Source organism: Zalophus californianus, chromosome 5, assembly GCF_009762305.2.
Source record: "Zalophus californianus isolate mZalCal1 chromosome 5, mZalCal1.pri.v2, whole genome shotgun sequence".
NCBI lineage: Eukaryota > Metazoa > Chordata > Mammalia > Carnivora > Otariidae > Zalophus > Zalophus californianus.
In genome coordinates, this window is record NC_045599.1 from 93,190,024 (window position 1) to 93,209,392 (window position 19,369).

Below are 19,369 nucleotides of genomic sequence, written 5' to 3' on the forward strand. Positions count from 1 at the left end.
CAAGCATGGTGCGACCGAAGGCTTGATAATCATTTGCTCATTGGGGCTTGTCTTCTTGGAAGCCAGTCACCATGCAGAAGCTTGAGTAAGACACCAGGTGAAGAAGAGAGGCCCTAGAGGATGAGAAGCCATTTTGATGAGCTCCCAGCTGATTGCAGTCTCATGAGTAACCTCAGTATACTATGTGTGCCCAGCTGTGTTCAGTCAACCCACACAATTGTAAAAATAAACCACTGTTATTTTAAGCTACTAAGTCTTGGGCATGGCTTATTATGATACACCATATAACTGAAACAGAGGTCATTTATTCTAACTCCTGTTTTACTAACCAAGGCCCAGGAAGCGGAAGGGGCCTGGTGAAATTCAGACAGCAAGTTAGTGGCAATAACTTTCCAATTCTGTGCTCTTTCTTCCTATTGCTTTTCTTTTAATTCTTTTGGTGGAAAGCACCAGATAAGGACAACGAAACTTCAAACTCTATCAGCGTGGAACTTACACTGTGCCTTGCATGCATACAAATTACTGTAATAACTTGATCCTTAGAAATGGAAAGATTTCTAGGTCATTAAGTCCCCTCACTTGACAGGTGCAGAGAATTCAAAACACTAGAGAAAGAGAAAAGCAGTCTCTGATATTTGGAAGCTGGCCTGGTACAATTATCCAAGCTGTAATGTTACTAGATGATAGATGGCCCTCTTAGGTAGGCCTTGTGCTCTCCTGTTGAACAGAATTTCACAGAATGTAAACATCAAATGGGGCCATTCTCTGACTGTGGATAGATCAAGACAGAAATAAGATCACTCCTTAATTATATCTGAACGCAGATAAGTCACGAACAATGTCCAAGCCACAAAAAATGACCGAACATCCCCCATACTGATGAGGGGTTCCTGTTTCTTTAGCAATTATAGCTTCAGCCTCAATCTACTGGTCCCTTGTTCCAGGCATGATTGAGATGCTCAATCATAGAATTACCCCCACTTCCTGACAGCATCTAATCCAGAGTAAAGCCCCATTTCCTTAAACCCTCTCCCAAAACACGTAACAACTCTTACCCAGACGCCTATAATTTCTCATGGTGGGTATTCTTCCTCACTGTAACCAGTAATAAACTCAACTTGTTCAATCAGTATGTACCTGGTGGTCTTTGGTTAGCGGGCACTAATAGATCTGACAAAGTTCACACAGAGCTGAAGGCAGAATTCACTAGGAGTCTCCAGCTGCGATCTTTCTTAGCGCCTTCTCTTTTGGTTAATGTCTGTTTTCCCACCACTAGAATCGGAGCTGATTCCCAGTGCCTAGGCTGGTACCTGGCAGAGGTTGGAAGTTTAAAAAATAAATATATTCTGAACGAATGAATAAGAGGGGCTCAATATACACAGGCTCCCTTTCATCTGTCAGCTCCTCCCAGTTCGTGGTGCATACAGACAGCACCACAGTTCATCTCCATAAACCCACTTTCCCCAACGAAATTTCCAAACCCCTCACTTCTGGGATGCCCATACTCTCAGAACCTCTTCCTTGCCCGAGCTTCTCTCGCTTGTTGCCCCTCCCACACCCGAGCCCCAAGTCCTCCTAACGCATCTAGAACCCACCTGTCTTCATCATCTGTCCCTAGCACCAGACGCTCACGGACCCCCAGCGCCGCTACCTAGACGTCGACTAGGCACTGCAGCATCGACTGCGCATGTGCGGAAATCGGTCTCACACTCTGGATCTCTGACGAGTGAAGAGTTACCTCTGAGTTTCCGTCCCGGTCTCAGTCGCCTGGGGCTGCCAGGAAGTCAGGAGAAACTAGCCGGAAGGAGAACCCGCGCGCAGGGCTTTCTGGGACATGTAGTCGTGGAGTTCCCCAGGCCCTATTTTGAGGGAGCCCTTAATTCTTTAGGTTTGCACGTCCCACAATCACAGTGCAGTGCTACTTTTGCTCAGAATTCAGCTTCGGACTGCCAAGAGAGATTAGCCTGGTGTTGACTTCTCGTTCCCACAACGCTCTGCGGGGCCCCCGGCGCCTGCTGGGAGCTGTAGTCCTCGGTCTGCGTACTGCGTTCGCCGAGGGGGAGGGCGGAGCTGCCGGCGGCCCGGGCGGGCTGGCAGCTAGAGTGGGTACGATAGCCGCCTCCGCTTCTGCCGCCTCCGCCGTCGCCTCCTCCGCCCGGGCCGTTCGCTGCTGCGCGGGGAGAGCGAGGCGGGGCCGCCGGGGCCGCCATGGAGCCCGACTCGGTGATTGAGGACAAGACCATCGAGCTCATGGTGAGTGCGGCCCGCTGGACCGTTCTTCCGTCCGTCCGGCCCCGGGCGGGCCTGCCCACCTCAACGTCCGGCGCGAGGCGGGCCCTGGCCCTTCCCCGCCGCCTTGGCCGGGACCTGGGCCCCAGCTTTCCTGGCCTCGGGGCCGGCGCGGTTGCTCCGGATCCCTGGAGATCTCAGGCCGGACCTGGCCCGGCCCCCTCCATGCTCCTCGGTTCTCCTTCCTCCCTCTGCCCTATATCCGGGCCCATCTCTCGAAGGACCCTCGCTCGATTATGCTGTGGCCTTAGCTCACACTCGCTCTAGCATCTCATTCTCCTTCTCTTAGAAGGGGATTTTCCCCCCGTATTTCTCCGGGCCAGGCCTGCACCGCTCTTGGAAACCCCACTCAGGCCGAATGAGATGGTGGTGGGAGGGGGGGGTACGGAGGAGATCGATCAGGGCCTCGGTCTCCGCATCCTAGTAGGGGTCTCAGCACCCTCTCCTCAACGTAGGGGTGTGTGGATTCCGGGGTAGGCCCTACTGGGGTGGAGGTGGGGAGCTCTGGGGTTTGAGGCTGTGACGGATAAGGGGCCTCTTTCCCGGGCCCCTGTGGTGTCCGGCTTCTCGGACAAAGGGTTTCCTACTCCGCGGTGAGGGATGTTTGCATAGCAAGGCCCCAGGTACTCTGGATTCCATCTTCCAGGAAAGGGAAACCGTAACTTCGTGTTTTCCAGCGTTGCTTTGGGAAAATGGGGGAGGGGGGCTTTTCATCACTGCCGCCAGTTCTTTCTTACTAAAAAAAAGGGGGGGGGGTAGAGAATCCTAGGCCCCTGGGGAAGCGATCACTTTTCTATTACAAACCATTGGTAGCCATGCCAGACTCCCCGGTCCTACGGATACCCCAACCGCTTTCCGTTTTACGACTTGGAGCCGGAAGGGGTTTTTAGAAATAGAACTATCAGAGAGTGGCTATTAGAAGCGAAGAATTTGCTGCTTGGTGGATGATTTGGTGGAAGAAAAGAAACATGGCAGCTATTACCTGCCAATTTGAGCGTTGGGGAAATCAAACCGGGCTCTGGAGAGTTGGGAGGAGGAAGTCTTTACCTCAGCAAATGGACATGCCCAGGGTTTCTTCCTGTGGAAACCTTGACAGTTTCTTTGTATCTCTCCTAACACAGTAACAGCCTCTACCCCTGGGTTGAGAGGAAAGGTGAAAGAATCTACTTAACCCAGCATAATGTTTTCCTAGCCAGATTTCTCCAGTGTGAAAATGTTTATTGAGTCAGTGATTCCACTGGGTAGGGTCGGTGACATCAGAGCCACTTCCCCCATTTAATGCTATAAATAATAAACGGTGACACTGAAAGTCTGTTGGATAGCTGCATGGTTTCTGTGGATGATGGTGTCTGGGGAGTTGAGATGCATGTTTTAAAAATGGAAGTACAGTGGCATAAACACACAGCTTAATATTTGCTGTCCTTTGCATAATTCACAGAACTAGACTTCTCCAGTATTCTTTTAAAACTAGAAGAAAAAAAAAAAGCTTTGGTCGTTTCTGCTTTGTGTGCAGACATATGTGCTTGCTTTTTAAAGGATATTGTGTGAGTTTTTATTTGCTTTTCATTATTAAGTAATTTTTCCTTTTCAGTATAATTTATCAAACTATTATTGTAGCAAAGCCTCTGATGTTCTAGAAATTTTGTAGTGGGTTATTTTGGTAAAATCTCTTATTGGAATTCCATATATAGTACATATTCTTACGGATCTACAATACATGTCCTCACAACTGAAGGAGTACTTCACATTGAAAAGTTGTAACTTGGTGCCTCTGAAATTGGCTGTTCTGTGCTCCTTCCATTGCCATTCTTTTAAAAAATAAAATGTCTTTATTTTCAAAAGAATTAGAAGAAGTACAATGTAATTCATTCAGTATTTTTGATTGTATGGTAAAAAAAAATCTCTGGCCTAAATTTATTGGTTTCCCATGCTCATAACTTTAAAAAAGTTTTAATTGTACATGATTTTACTTGTTTATGATCTGAAAAGATATTTCAGCCTTTCAAGGACATTATAAACTGAGATTCTCAGAAAATTTAACAAAAAGATCAATTTTGAAATGGGTTTTCATATACGGATTTTGATATTCTCTCAAAGGGATACCCAGTTAAGACTCTTAGGCAACCCTTTTCATAACTGTGTATGTATTTATTTTAGTGTAGTAGATAGCACAGGTATTTAACAAATGATTTAGTAAATCCAGGATTGAATGTAGGAATGATAATGCCTTAAAATCTAATTGCATGTGGCTCTCTGTATTCACTGCATTTTAATTACAGTTTCCAAAACTAGGTTAAAAATACTTTTTACATTGGTTTCAAAATAACATAATTGAGAGAGAGGAATGGGATAAACTGATGGTATGTTGAAAGCCTTAAGCATGAAATATTTTTAGATTTTTATGAGTCAGCTTCACTACTCAAATATTTGTGATTGTGCTGCCTGTACCAGTTTGGTACTTAATGGTTAACAGGGTAACTTTCATTTGATATTCTAGAAAGAGCTATATTAAAGACAGGAAATAGGCTTTTTGATTATCTCCAACTTGTTAATCTTCATCCTTCCACTTCCTCTGATTTGATTCTTTTTCTTTTTTTTCTTGTACTTTTTTTAGTTTACTAAGAAATAAAGCTGGTGATAGCCTAATAATTAAATCTCCAAAATATGCCCTCCTCATTCCCCTTGTGACTCCTACTTTTGCCTCAGGCCCGGTCCACAAAGAGTGCTTCTCCAATTGACGCACCTCATCGGGTTCAGTCTTGAATATAGACTATAAACTCTTGATGAAGACAACTGAATTTATAATTGCTGATGGTAAATAATTTAACCACCAAATGACTTTCATGGCCTTATCTTGGACCAGTATTGTACCTAGTTTGTGGGACTGTTTTTGAAATTTCTGACTTTGGTAGAATGAGCATTATTATTAATGAGGTAGAAAAGTAGTAATCCAGTTGGAAGTATACAAAGTTTACAAGGCTATGTCTATTGTGATGGACTTCACTGGAAAGAAGGAAAACTGCATTATGTATCACATGATGTTTATCAATGCTTGAATTAGGAATATGAGCTGATGTTCGGCCCTCATTACTAGAAAGCACTCACACAGCTGCTAATTGGAAGAGAAAGATGGTAAGTTTTCCTTATTAGAAGATAGCAGAAATTGATGTTCAAGGTTAGGAAAGGTAACCCTGCTTCCTCTATGGGTGTGAGAGCATGCCCATCCCCCTCCCCCAAACACAAATTAGTGGACAGTTTATACTCTATTGCTGGCTGTTGGTTGGTTCCCCTCTTTGCTAAGTGACCTTAAGTGACTCATCTTCCTTTTGTGTTGTCTCTAAGTGGCTGTATTACTTGTTGAATTTAGTAATACAGGTAAAATACGTTGGACCTTATTAAGAAGGTCAGATGTCAGTGTTGTGTTTTAGAGCTGTTGAAGTATAGGCAGGCCACAAGGCAAAGGAGAAGTGAAGTTATGGAAAATTTTTCTCTTTTTTTCTCTTTGGATTTTTCCCCCCTTCCTGTCACTGGTTTTCTGAGTGGAGTAAGTAGGATTTAGACTCTTTTAAGAAATTGGATCTTAGTTTGTCGCTATCACTTATCCTTATCTACTCCTAAGCTTGTGCTGATTTACTAAATGCAGATTAAGTATACAAAGGTTTAAGTAGGATCTGAATGAAATAAACTGCATAGGTATTTATAGACTCATTTGCCTGCCTCAAGGGGCTGTGGCTCAGATATATCAATTTTGCTTCTGGTTTGGAGTAGGTTAGATGTCCCTTCAGAATTGACGAGGACAAACATGATCCTGTGCACGTGTCTTGGTACCCCTGTCTCTTGACTGCTCTAACCGGAAAACAGCTGGCACAGGAAAATCACTAGGCCATTGCATAGGTTCACAGAGCAGCACATACAGCCACTTGACCCTTCAACGACATGGGTTTGAATTGTGTGGATCCACTTATATACCTTTTTTTTTTTCTAGTAGGATAGTACTGTAAGTGTATTTTCTATTCTTTATGATTGTCTTAATATTTTCTTTAGCTTTATGTAAGAATACAATATATGATACATACAAAATATAAACTGTGTGTTAGTCACCTGGTTATATTATTGATAAGGTTTCCAATCAACAGTAGGCTCTTAGGTAGTTAAGTTTCTGGGGAGTCAAAAGTTATATGCAGATTTTCTGTTATGTGGGGGGTCAGTGTCCTTAATCTCCCATGTTGTTCAAGGGTCAACTGTATATCCCTCTGAGTAGTGCTGTTTGATCCTGAGTTTTGCGCTCTGAGGTTCCTGGGTTCCACCTGGTGGTATTTACACTTTAAGGGAAAGAAAGCATTTCAAGTCCTAGTAATTTCAATTCGAGACTCCTTTCTTCTCACATTACTCACTTATTCTGTATTTCAGCCAAACAGCGGACCAGGGTTCTTCAGATTTTGCTCACACTATTTTATTTTTTCCGTCAGCACTGATAGTAACTGACCAAGTCTATGTATTGAAGGCTACTGATGTTTACTAGAGGGACCTAATAGTTGGCCAAATTGGCTTAGGTCAAATCTCAGCAGTTCTCTCTTGCACCTGCACGGAGATTGTCTCCTCAAAACACAATTTAGATGCTAACTCTTTTGATGTCAGTTTACCTTATGGTGGCACATGCCATTTTATTTTTATAGCACTGCCTACATGATGTTTACTGTCAAATGAACGAATTCTGGCACTCTGTATTTATCTGGTGGCGCTTAGCATATTCTGGGTTCGTATTATAGTTTCCTGTTTGTGTCCCCTATTGAATGATAAACTCTCAGTGCCTTCTTACGGTACATGTTCAGTAAACGTTGAGTTGAATTTTCCTGTTGATTGTTGACGTGCATTATTGCTGTCTGTCTGTATGGTAATTCTCACCTGTATCACTAATTCTCATAATAATCTATTCCTAACTCTTATGGGACTTACCATACCCTTCTGTGTATCATAAAAGCTTGTGATCCTGTCTGAATTTTCCTTCCAGAGGCTGTATTGTCTTTTGAATCCTTCATGATTCTTAGCACTTGGGTGTGCAATAGATACATTGACTTAATGTGAGGTGATTTTTTTTTCATGCTGTGAAATGTTTTTAAGATTTCCTTTTGATAACTTTAAGACAAAGGTGTAGATGAATAGAGGAAAAAGGCTGATAAAGCAGAAGAGGAGGATGGTGTGTGGTACACAGACATCCATAGACATTTCAAAATCACTATTTACAGACTTACACATAGCAGATTGATTTATATACATTCCAGAGAGTGGTTGATAGCAAAGTATTGAGGAAACGAAATTCCTTTTTATATATGTTGATGTGAACTTGCCAAAGAGCCAGTAAGTTCTGAGGATTCTACCTTAGAAAAACATGATTTAGCAGCAAGGTTAAGGGCTTTAGAGGGAAGCACCCGAGTTTATATCTTAGCCCTGTCACCTGCTGGCTGTGTGACCTTAAGAAAGTTAACCTTTCTGTGCTATGATTTCATTATCCGTAAAAATAAGAAAGTGTAGGTTTTGCTCCAAGTTGTTGGGAGGATTATGGCAGAGAGGTATGTGAAAACACCTTGCAGACGCTTGTCTCAGCAACTGCTTGCCGTACTAACTTCCCCGCAAGTACGGGGACTGGGTTTTGTGAAGCACAGTCAAGGCAGATGGTGTTTTAATTTTTACCCCTTAGTTGTTCATGTATTTATTTGTGAAGCTTTACAGAGGCCTGACATTGAGTTGCTTTCAGCTCTCTGTTTAATGAGGTATCTTTAGGGGAAATGGTGAAATTTTACAGAATCAGTATTATCTTTGGAAATTTGGGAAGTGGAAGTAGTGTTACAATTACTAAGAATTGCCAGTTAGGCATAATTAGACCTGTACTCTACCTACAGACAGAACTCACCCAACTCTGTTTATAGAAGGTAGGAAGGGGACAGGGGACTGGTGATTAGTTCGTATTAACATCGAGCATTATGTTTGATCGGTTTAGTTTTGATGAGGAAATTAGGATTTTTGAGTTCTTATTCTTGTTTTAGCAAAGCTCGACCTTTAACACAATAAGCAGTGAGTATTATACAAGATTTCCTCCTGAGTTGTATCGTTATTCATTGAATTAATTGACAAAGGGGGGGAAAAAAAAAACCTGTTGGTCAGGAATGTGCTTGTTAGCTTCAGTTAAGGTTCTGCTGATCACAATTGCCTAACAGGAAGTTTGTCTTTGTAGGCAAATGAGAGACAAACCAGGAAGACCTGACCGTCCAGTAGGGTATCTCTAACCTGGATCTTATTTTTGTTTTCACAAAATTCAAAGATTGCAGAGTTCTATGATGTCAGCAGGAAGCATTTTTAGGAAATTCCCTCTTAGGGTTAGTCAACAATGAAGACCACAGAATGGAAAGCTGTGAAGTAGAAACAATGGGATATTAACATGTAAAATGGGAAAAAAAAGTCTGTGAGTAGAGAGATGGTTAAATATAATAATTGTAATGAATATAGGAAACCATTCTAATACTTGCCTCAGATCCACAGAAGAAAAATTAAGTTAGAGCTCTGCTGTTGAGAAAAAGGAACTTGAGTCATTTTTAATTTTTATTTTTTTAAAGAGTTAAATTGAGACCGCTTAACCAGTTTTGGAATAATAAAATATATTTTGGTTCTGTGAAATGATCACTTGGGAGACTCAAAAAAAAGGGGGGGGCAGAGAACAGGAAGAACTCAGTCTTTAACCTCCTGGTCTGGCTTCTATTAATCTTTGTAGCTCTAGCATAAGGCCTGCCACCAATTAGGCATTCAGTAAATATTTGAAGGGAAGAGAAGAAAATTAACATAGTAATACAGGAAAAGGCTTGGTGATTCAAGAGGTTCAGAAATGAGTCCATTAGTCAGGCTGTGGTTGTGTTTTGCTATAATTGCTCAGCATTTTGGTTATAGCAGTAAGTTATACTTTGAAAAGCAGAGTGTATTCTTTCAGGAGTTAGCTACTAGCCATAGCTCACTAGCTGCTTTTATCAAAACTGGGTTTCCAGTTGATTCTTGGGCTTCAGGGTAGTATCACTTAATGGGAGAAGCTTGAGCACTCATTCTTTGCTTGAGATTTTACTTATGTGAGCTCTTTTAAGTTGTGGGTATTAGGATACTTCCATATGATTGTTATGGTGAGGCTAATCATAGACTGGTATTTCAGTCACTCCCATTGCTTTACCTATGATGTGATAGATCAGAACATCTTTAGTTACTGCCTGTGGACTATTATTTATTGACAAATATTGGAATTCCTCCATTTCAACTGGATTTGAGATTCTTTGTCACAGACACAGTCTTTGATGCTAAACACAAAGACTTACTTGAACATTATAATGTGTCTTATCATTAATATTGTGAGCCTCAGAATTGCATGCCTCTGTTAAGGAAATGCTTTTTTAAGTGCCAAGATATGGAGAGAGAGCCCTTTCAGGATGGTTTAACTGGTTTAGTTGTATTTTAGGCTAGGCTGAACTATTTATTCTTGGGAATTTTTGTACTTCTCCATTCTGACGTTAATTAACTCAGGACCTTTGAGAGTAAAGCTCAGTTTCTTCTGCCCCAGGAATCATGGCCTTTCTGATCCTTAGACTTGGCAGGCTGCAGTGCTCAGTGGAAAGGGCATGGTCTCTACCACTTAGTAGATGTAGGACTTGGGGCAAGTTATTTCTTCTCATCTTTTTTTTTTTTTTGAGAATTAAATATAAGTAACAAATGTAAAGGGCCTGGCACATTAGTATTCCTTAAATAAAGGTAGGTATTAATTACTGCAGGAACATTTTGGCAGTAGGGTGGTAATTGAGGAAGTAGGCAATTTATGTGCAAGTAAGTTAACAATCTTTTGACTCCTCAAATTTTTATCTTTGTTATCCCGTTGAATGCTTTTTTTTCTCTCTCCCTTATATTTTGTTTATGTATTTGCAGGCTAATGGAAAAGTTGGTATGGTAGTAAAAGAATGTTGATATAATGTGTGGACTGGGCTTATGGACTTAAAGGTGTCATATAGTAAATTGTTTATTAGTGTTTTTTTTTTTTAATAATTTTCCTTAGTTTACCCAATCACTGGCCATTGTGGGGGATTGGCCTTTAATGAATCAGAAGTTTACTCTTAAAATTATGCCATGTGTTTTAAACCATCCTATATTTCAGGTGAGGGTTGAAGATTTGTATAATGTGTAGATTTGATGTCTTATATGTAGCAAACCAAAAGATTTCTTGCCAGGTGCCTAAATATCTTTACTGGGAGATAGTTGAGCCCTCTCATATCATTAATTTTGGGTGATATTTTTAGTAATGGTGGAGGAGCTGTCTTAGAAAATGGATAAGGAAGTTCATTGTAGCTGAACGGTCTGAGACAATTTATGTGGATAATAGAGTAAGTTTTTAGCTGCTCTCATTTGGAATTGCATAATTTATCATGAGTAAAAATTAATACTAGGGATGTTTCCTTCTTTGCCATATAGAATTTCTTATCCTTTTGTCAGCACAGAGGTGAGGAATACTGCTCCAGAACTTTTATCCCAAATAGCTGACTCAGGGGTTGTAACTTTTTTTCTGTGCCTCAGATCCACCACTCCATTGACCATTTCTTGGTGGCTGTCCTTTGCCGCTGGTGCCATGGTGGGTGTATGGATTGCTTTCTGTCTTTCAACAGTTACCGAAGTGCATGTTTGGGATTTTATTGAAGAAAGCTGGATACAGTAAACGGAAAGAATCTTGGAAGCTGCTTGACTGCTGTCTTTTCTCAGACTAGTCTGAAAGGGAATACCCCCATTCATTCTGGATTGGTGGATCTGAAGTACAAAATATTGTCCAGGTAAGCAATTACCCTGTATTGTTTTGTTATGTGGAACTCAACTCATTAAAAGAAACTTAAAGAAAATTTCTTTACTTTTTTCTATTGATAGAGAAAGGAAGAAATGTTATTTAGATATAGTGTTCATGTTTGGGATGGATTAGTGAAGGTGTCTGTGGAAGAATTGCTAGTAGACACTTTGTTTTAGTGTAAGAAGTGCAGTTATTTTTATTGTAGGCCCAATTGGTTTATAGTTACAGTCAAACAGGAAATACAGTAAACAAGGGAAATTTGGGGAATAGCTTATAAAATATGGACAACAGGTGATCATTTTAAGTTGTTATCTCATGATTTATAGCTAATACCTGGTCAAAATAGTTTTTGTAGTTACCATGTAAAGTAGTGGTGTTTTTATTCTTGGGACTCTTGGAGGTCCTTCTCAGGAAGATTTACTTACTGTAGTAACTGTTTATTGAGCGTCTGCTAAGTGCCAGGCACTGTTAGAGGCTCTTTACATAATTTCTTACTCAGTTGGCACATGCTTTACCTTATATTTTATTGTTAGTGAAATGAAGCTCATAAGCATTAAGTAAGTGCAAGTTGCCTGGGGGCATACAGCTAGTAAATGGCAAAGCCAAGCTTTAGGCTTGATTCTTTATGTTTCCAAAGTTCCGGCTCTCTCCATGTGACTGCATTTGCTGAAGTTTGTACTTCAGCTTCTGGATTTTCAAATTGCCCATCTGCAAGAGCAAGGTGTGGTTTTCTATGATGGGTTTCCACCAGGAAAACACATGATAGATCATTGTTTGGCATGGTATTTTTATATCTGGTGCTCTTTCTGCTTGGTGAAGAAATTAGATCTTCAGTCAGTTCATCAAGTGAACATAAAGGTAACTTAGGGAGTATAAGAGAGGCAATGCATTTAAATGTCAAAACATGGTTTATACAGGGAAGTATCACTTGCTCTAGTGAACTCGAACCTGTATCTTCTCAGTTCCTCCTTAGTTTTTGTTGGTTATTTAAATAGCTCAGTAGTTTATTATGTGGACTTCTTTTGATCTGTGATTTGTTAGCCTTACAAGTAAGATATTGTCTGGCAACTCTCTTGAAAACATGACTTTTTTTGGTATTTAATATACCCTCCAGATTATCCATTTCCTTTAATCTTAAAAAAATGTCTTTTTGTCATAGACTGATACCCTGGCTTTGTGATCCTTCTTGTAGTTTAATTCCTTTATATTTGCGAATGTTTCTCCTAAGTGAGCATTTTCTACACTTGTCATCTGAAGAGCTGTGAGGGTGGTGGTGGTGGTAGAAATAATAGCAGTTAACACTTCGTGGGCACAATTATAAGCACTTCATATGTATGAACTTTTTATACTCATAGTAACTCAGTGAGGTAGGTACCATTATTTCTTTACTGATGAGGAAACTGAATGATAGAGTAAATAAATAACAGGTCCAAGGTCGCATGTCTAGGAAGAGACAAAGATGAGGTATGAATCCAGGCAGTCTAGCTTCAGAGACTTCTAAAGTCTAGCTTCTAAAGTCTGTACTATATTGTCTTAGTATCGAGTGTCATCCAGTGATAAAAAGAGGGGTGGAAATCCTGAGGGCTAAAACTGAAATCACTGTAAAGAAAAAGGAAACAGTTGTTGTGTCGAGTATCTACTTCTGACCTTTGGTAGAAAATAGCCTAGATCTCAGTTCCGTGTTAGCCATCCAAGACTATCAGGCTGTTTCCCAAGGTGACTCACAGTAGGGTTTGTTGGAGGCTGTCTTCCATAATAGTGCTGTTCAGTGGAACTTTCTACGGTAATGAAAATGTTCAGTATCTGTGCTGTTCAGTATGGTAGCCGCTAGTCACATGTGGCTGTTTTGAAATGTGGCTCTGGAACTGAGGACGTGAATTTTGAATTTTATTTAATTTAAATAGCCACATATGCAATTTTAGAATTTACCTTCATCCTGGGTCTGTTCATTGGTTTAAAACCCTGAGAAATCTGATCTGGTCAGCATGCTCAAAGCAACTCCTTATCCCAGGTATGGACCAGTATTAACCAGATGTGCAAGACTGATGTGTAAAGCCAGAATTCCAGTTTACTAGTTTATAATGGTATGTGCATGTTGGTATGATTAATGTAAACTTTTTTGATAGGTAGGTTTGCTTACTAGTTCCTAATTAATATACCAGTTTAAGTTTTTCAAATAAGAAACAGAATTAGAGGGAACTGAAGACTCAAGCCAAATACCTGGAATATTGTTTTTTTGTGTTTTTGACTTGACCTACCAGGTCAGAACATAGTCACGTGGCTTAGTTTGCATGGACTCAACCAGAAGAGTGAGGTATTTGCTAGACTGGAACTGAGACAACCTCATTCAGCTTACGTTAGGGATGGGTGGTTTTTCCCCATGGCAGAACCTTTTCCTTCAACTTCTCTCCTTGCTTTTAACTTCCCAAAATCTTTTCTGATTAAGGCACTCATTTTTAGACAAGTTTAGTACATTCAGTGTGAATGTACTCTTGACTTTATAGGTCTGGGAAGCCCTTCGTTTCCCTTCAGAAAATGAAGGAAATAAATGCCTTTTATCACTGTTATGATCCAGTTTGTATTCATTTGTGACTCTAAGAAGGCAGTTAGGTTTTTTTGCTTCCCTGTAGCCTCTTTTGACCAAAACAATGTATTAGCTTATTTAATTTGGTCATATAGTGTGGGGTGGAATAAGAACATACTCATAAAAAATAAGCTAGGTGGTACGTTCTCTTTGCATTTTATCGTGTTATTAAATGAGCTTGTTTTAAGCTTGCTGTATCATTACTTTGAGACTTGCTCTTGTTTTTCTGCTCTGAAAGAAGAAAGAGTAATGTAACCACATTTGTATTTTAGGAAGTTAACTTTTCAGGTGTGTGCAAGATGGATTAAAGAGACTGAAGGCAGGGAGACCAGTTAGTTCAAGTGAGCAATGAGGAAGGCAAACCAAAGCATTGACAATGGGCATGATGAAGGTGGGGTGGACTTAAAAAAGATGTAGGTGGTAGGATCTACAGAACTTGGGGATTGGTTATTGGAGTAGGTGATGGATGGACTATAGTATGAATTTTTAGATTTTTGCCTTGGGCACCAGGATGGATGTTTACTATCTTTTCCAAGATAAGGACTATTAGAAGAAGGGCATACAGGGCATGGGAGAGGTGGAGGAAAAATAATGAATTTAATTTATAATGAAGTTGAGTTGTGTATCGTGAGTCCTCGATACTAGAGAAGTATCCAGTGGGAATATGAGCATCAGAGAGAGCAGGGAGGGAGAGAAAGATTTGGGAATTTTTATTTTGCTTCAGTGATAGCTCAATTTTACAAGATTTCTCAGAGTGTAGATTGAGGCATCTATGTATCAGTGTTTGGGAATGCTAACAAAGAAATGGACTATAACTAAGTTTACATGACCTTATGAGATCATATGTGATACTGATCAAGCATTGTTACCACTCTCCTTTTCATCTGAACCTGGATATTCCATTATAGTATATTCCCAGTCTGTAAATTAGCCTACTATGTTTGGGTTATGATTTTCTTTTTTACTATATGGCTTGTTTAATGGAGGTACAGTTTTTGAAATGTGTTTTTTAAAACTCCAGGTTGTCACTATGTATCTTATGGACATTTATGCAACTTAAATTCCATGCATCTGGTGACCAAAACAAGGGGAAAATAACCTAAACAGTGAAGGTTCTGGATAAAGTGTGACATGAGAAATTAAAATTTGCTCTTCTCTCAGCCTATCTCAATTCCTGACTGCTTCTCATCTAGCTGTGATGAGTTAAAAGACACATTTTTAATATCACAAGATGTCCTTTTTAATAAGGACAAGCCAGCTATTTTGTATACTAGTCAGCTGAAGAAACAGTGAACTGTTCAAGTGGAGTGAAAATTAGCTGTGTTGGAATTACTGAGATGGTGTATCAATCTAGTGTGGCATGTATTTAAGGGATTTGTAAGGCAGATGTTTACTATATGCTATTTTCACCTTATGCACTGACTTCAGGCCCCAATTCCCAGGTGATCTGTAATGCATGGTTTTGGTAATGAAAGCATGGAGATATGAAGAGTTCATTATAGCTACAGTAAATCAGTACTTAACAAAAAGGTTTTTAGGATACATTGTATGTGTGTATGCTACAAAATTCATAAAGTACAAAAAGGAGTAGACATTTCGGGTGCCTGGGTGGCTCAGTTGGTTGGGCGACTGCCTTCAGCTCAGGTCATGATCCTGGAGTCCTGGGATCGAGTCCCGCATTGGGCTCCCTGCTCAGCAGGGAGTCTGCCTCTCCCTCTGACCTTCTTCCCTCTCATGCTCTCTCTCTACCATTCTCTCTCTCTCAGTAATATAAATAAATAAATAAATAAAAATAAAAATCTTTAAAAAAAAAGACATTTAAAAAGAAAGTCTGCAGGTCTCCCATTACCTCTGGCTCCAGCTATTCAGCCATATTTTTGTGTAGCTTTCATATGTATATGTGTGTGTGCTGGACATATTCTTCTGCACCTTGAATTTTTTTAAATGTAAAACATGACATGGTTATCTTTCATATCAGTTCCCAAAGAGCTCCTATAATTTTTGAAGAGATAATTTAAAAGATGCAGGCTGATTTATTATAAGTGCTATAATTTGTTAAACCAGTCTGGACTGATACACATATAGGTTATTTCCAGTCTTTTGCTATTACATACAATGCTGTAAAGAATAACTTAGTGTATATGTCATTTTACATGTGGAGAAGTATATCTTCAGGACAGTTTTCTAGGAGTAGGTTTCACTAGATAGATGATTTAAAAAATCTGATAGACATTGCCACATTGCCCTCCAGTTGTACTGCCACAGTATATACTCTCACAGGCTCTGCTGGAGAGTATTCTTTTTTCCTGATACTCTCATGGTGTCATGTGGATTTCAAGGTGATTGCTTTTTTAATTGTTCTCTTTTCCCCCCATAACTTTTTATTATGAAAAATTCCATATATATATATATATATATATATATATATATATATATATATATATATATAAAAGAGTTGGGGAAAACCCAGTACAACAAGCACTTGTATAGTCTTTCCACCTAGACTCAACAGTTGTTAAAGTTTTGCCATATTTTTATCATTTCTCTGCTCCACGCCTCCATTCCTCCTTCCCTGCCCTTGCCACTTTTCTCCCTTCCTCTCTCTCTCATCTCCTCCTGTCCTTATCTCCTCAAATACATATACTTTGTGGTCATTAAAAATTTGATAGTAAGTTGCAAGCATGACACTTCACCCTCTAAACATTCCGGCACCTGTCTCCTGAGAATAAGGATAGGCTTTCTCTCTAAAACTACACACACACACAGAACCATGTACATATAGATATATATATCCATATATAACCACGTATTATGTGTAGTCATTTATATTTCATACATATATAAAACCACAATACTATTTTTATGTCTGAGAAAATGAAAATAATTCCATAAAATAGTATCAAATATTCAGTTAGATTTTCCTAATTGTCCCAAGAATGTCTTTTCTAGCATGCCACCCCCCATTTTGTTTTAAATGCCAGGATTCAAACAGAATACACCCTTTGTATCTGGTTATTATATCTTTTTAATTTCTTTTCATTTGGAACATTCCCTCTGCCCTTTTCCCTCCTTTCCTGGCATTGATTGTTTTTGAAGAGTCCAGCTCAGTTTCCTCTAGGATGTGCAACATTCTTCATTTGTTTATTTCCTCATGGTGTCATTTAACTTGTTTCTTTAGCTACTTTACTTCTTGTAAACTGGAAGTTAGGTGAGAACCTTGATTGCAACCAGGTTAAACATTTTGACAAGAATGCTTCATCATAGGTGAAGTATACTTTGCACTGAGTCATGTTGGGAGGCACTTGATGACAGGTTATCCCATTGTGAGCTATGCTAAATTTGATCCCTTGGCTAAAGTGGCAGTAGTCAGATCTCTCATTTATAAAGGTACAGTTTTATCCTCTGCTATTAGAAAAGAGTTTATGGGATAATATTTTGGAACCTTGTAAATATCCTGTTCCATTACAACATTTCACCCCGTGGTTTCGGCATCCTGATCCTGAAGTCAGTTATTAGAGTAGGAGTTACAAAATTGTGGTTTTCTATCATTCTGTCTACATTTATTAGCTAGCATTCACAGAGGCCATCCCTGTTTCTCCTCCTTTCTTTTGTGTACCATCATACTCTCATGGACTTTTTATTTATTTAGTGTGTTAACAATCAGTCTTTTAAAAGACTATTTATTTGAGAGAGCGAGAAAATGGGGGGGTGGGAAGAGAGAGAGGGATAAGAATAGAATCTCAAACAGACTCCCTGCTGAGCACGGAGCCTGAGGCAGGGCTTGATCCCACCACCCCGAGACCATGACCAGAGATGAAACCAAGAGTTGGACGCTTAACCCCCTGAACCACCCAAGTGCCCCAGTAATCAGAGTCTTTATTGGTGTTCACATTGTCCCAGATTTGGCTAATGAGAGCCCCTTCAAGGTAGTGCCCTGCTTCCTTTTGATATGATCCCATTAGTCTTTGTGTGTTTCTTGGCTTTTTACTTTCTCTGCATTTCAGGCATCAACCACTTCTCCAAGAAACTCTGATTCCTTTTAGTGGGGAATGGTATTTAAAAGTCCAAAGCCTTGTTGTTGGGTTGTCATTGCTTCTGGATCCTTTCGGTAGATAGAACTAAAGAATCTATTTAAAAAGAACCATGAGATCATATTAGTTCTGATGCAAATTTAATATTACAGGGATATTTTTCTAAACTTTTTAGCCTTTTGATTTTCAGAATCAAAGGGACCATATTGGTGTGTAATGGTTATCAAGTTGAGATACAAATTGTTATGTAAATAGGCAGGTAAATAACTTCATTCATTATTGAGCATGTACTCAAACAGGTACTCTTTGGTTATGTGGGGAGTACAGAACAAAATCAGATACGTACCTTGCTGCCAGAAGCTTACAGTCTTTTACATAAAAAACTATAGTAGTGTGAAAACTGGTAGGGATTATGAGAGGTAGACATACAATGTTTTACTCACCCTTAGAAGCCTGAGCAGAAGTTAGACATGAATATGGATGTATTGGGGAAGGGGAGGGCTTTCATAGCAAAGGTAAACAGGTGAACGATGGCTGGCAGGCAGGCAATGCTGTGTAGTGCCTTTCGGGCAGTCCTGTGAAAAATATTGGAGTATAACTTGTGTGGTGGGATTAAGGTAGATAAATTTGCAAAGATAGATTATAACCAAATTTTGGACTTTATCTTTAGGTCCTAAGTTATGAACTAGTAGCCTATATGGATCAAACTTCACAGATATTCTTTGGCCTGCATAGATTTAAAAAATTGAGATATGGGGTGCCTGGGCGGCTCAGTCGGTTAAGTGTCTGCCTTGGCTGGGGTCATGATCCCAGGGTCCTGGGAAAGAGCCCCGCGGGGGCAGGCTCCCCACTAACCGGGGGGGGGGGGTCTGATTATCCCTCTCCCTCTGCCCCCCCGCCTGCATTCTCTCTCAAATAAATAAATCTAAAAAAAAATTGAGACATTTCTTATCAAAACACTGATTTCTGGTTTGTCTGAAAACTGGAGCTGAGGAGTGGCTGCCTTTTATTAGAGTCAGGGTTTGTGCTTTCCTGGTCCCTATAGCCCCTGTAAATCTGTCTTTATCTGTCTGGCCCTTACAAGCTTCTGAGCTTGTGTGATCCTGCAGGATTGGAGGTGGGGTGTGAGGGTGGGAGATGGGATTTGAGAGGAGAGGTGACTGAGAGCTTGAGCAAGATCTGTGCTTTAGAAAGATCACTCTGGCAGTCGGTTTGGAGGATGTATTGGAGCAGGGAGACCAATCCGTAGACTGTTGGAATATTCCAGGGGAATACAGGATAGTAACAGATGGTGCAGAGAGGAGAAAATGAGACATTTTAAAATGTAGAGTGGTTAGATTGTATTGTTGGATAAGAGTATGTGTGTGTATGTATTGACAAGAATGTAAATCAAACTCTATTAAAACATGAAGTCCCGTTTTTAAAAAGCTTTGCATTCATAAGTTGGTTTCTGGAAGTTAACCACATGTTTTCATAATCTTTTGGTTAATTCTGGAAGACAGTGGTAATAGTTTCTTGCATTGTCACTGTGTAAAGTTTAGTTTTGTAATATGCCAATAGCATCTTTTGTCAAAAAATCTAACTCTGGCTTTATTTCTGAAAGTTGTG

At 39.9% G+C, this 19,369-nt stretch overlaps 1 protein-coding gene across 8 annotated transcripts in view; it reads left to right on the forward strand.

Annotated features, from left to right (window-relative positions):
- The first annotated feature begins 2,059 nt into the window (after nucleotides 1–2,059).
- FBXW11 (F-box and WD repeat domain containing 11) overlaps nucleotides 2,060–19,369 on the forward strand; it is a 122,221-nt gene continuing 104,911 nt past the window's right edge. For 5 of the 8 annotated variants that reach the window (XM_027605307.2, XM_027605310.2, XM_027605312.2 and 2 more), the window contains exon 1: nucleotides 2,060–2,253. In XM_027605307.2, coding sequence (XP_027461108.1) covers nucleotides 2,209–2,253 — 45 coding nt within the window. In that variant the 5' untranslated portion in view covers nucleotides 2,060–2,208. Of the gene's footprint in view, nucleotides 2,254–10,973; nucleotides 11,136–19,369 lie in introns of all 8 variants that reach the window. The other 3 variants (XM_027605311.2, XM_027605315.2, XM_027605314.2) reach the window with 1 other exon arrangement.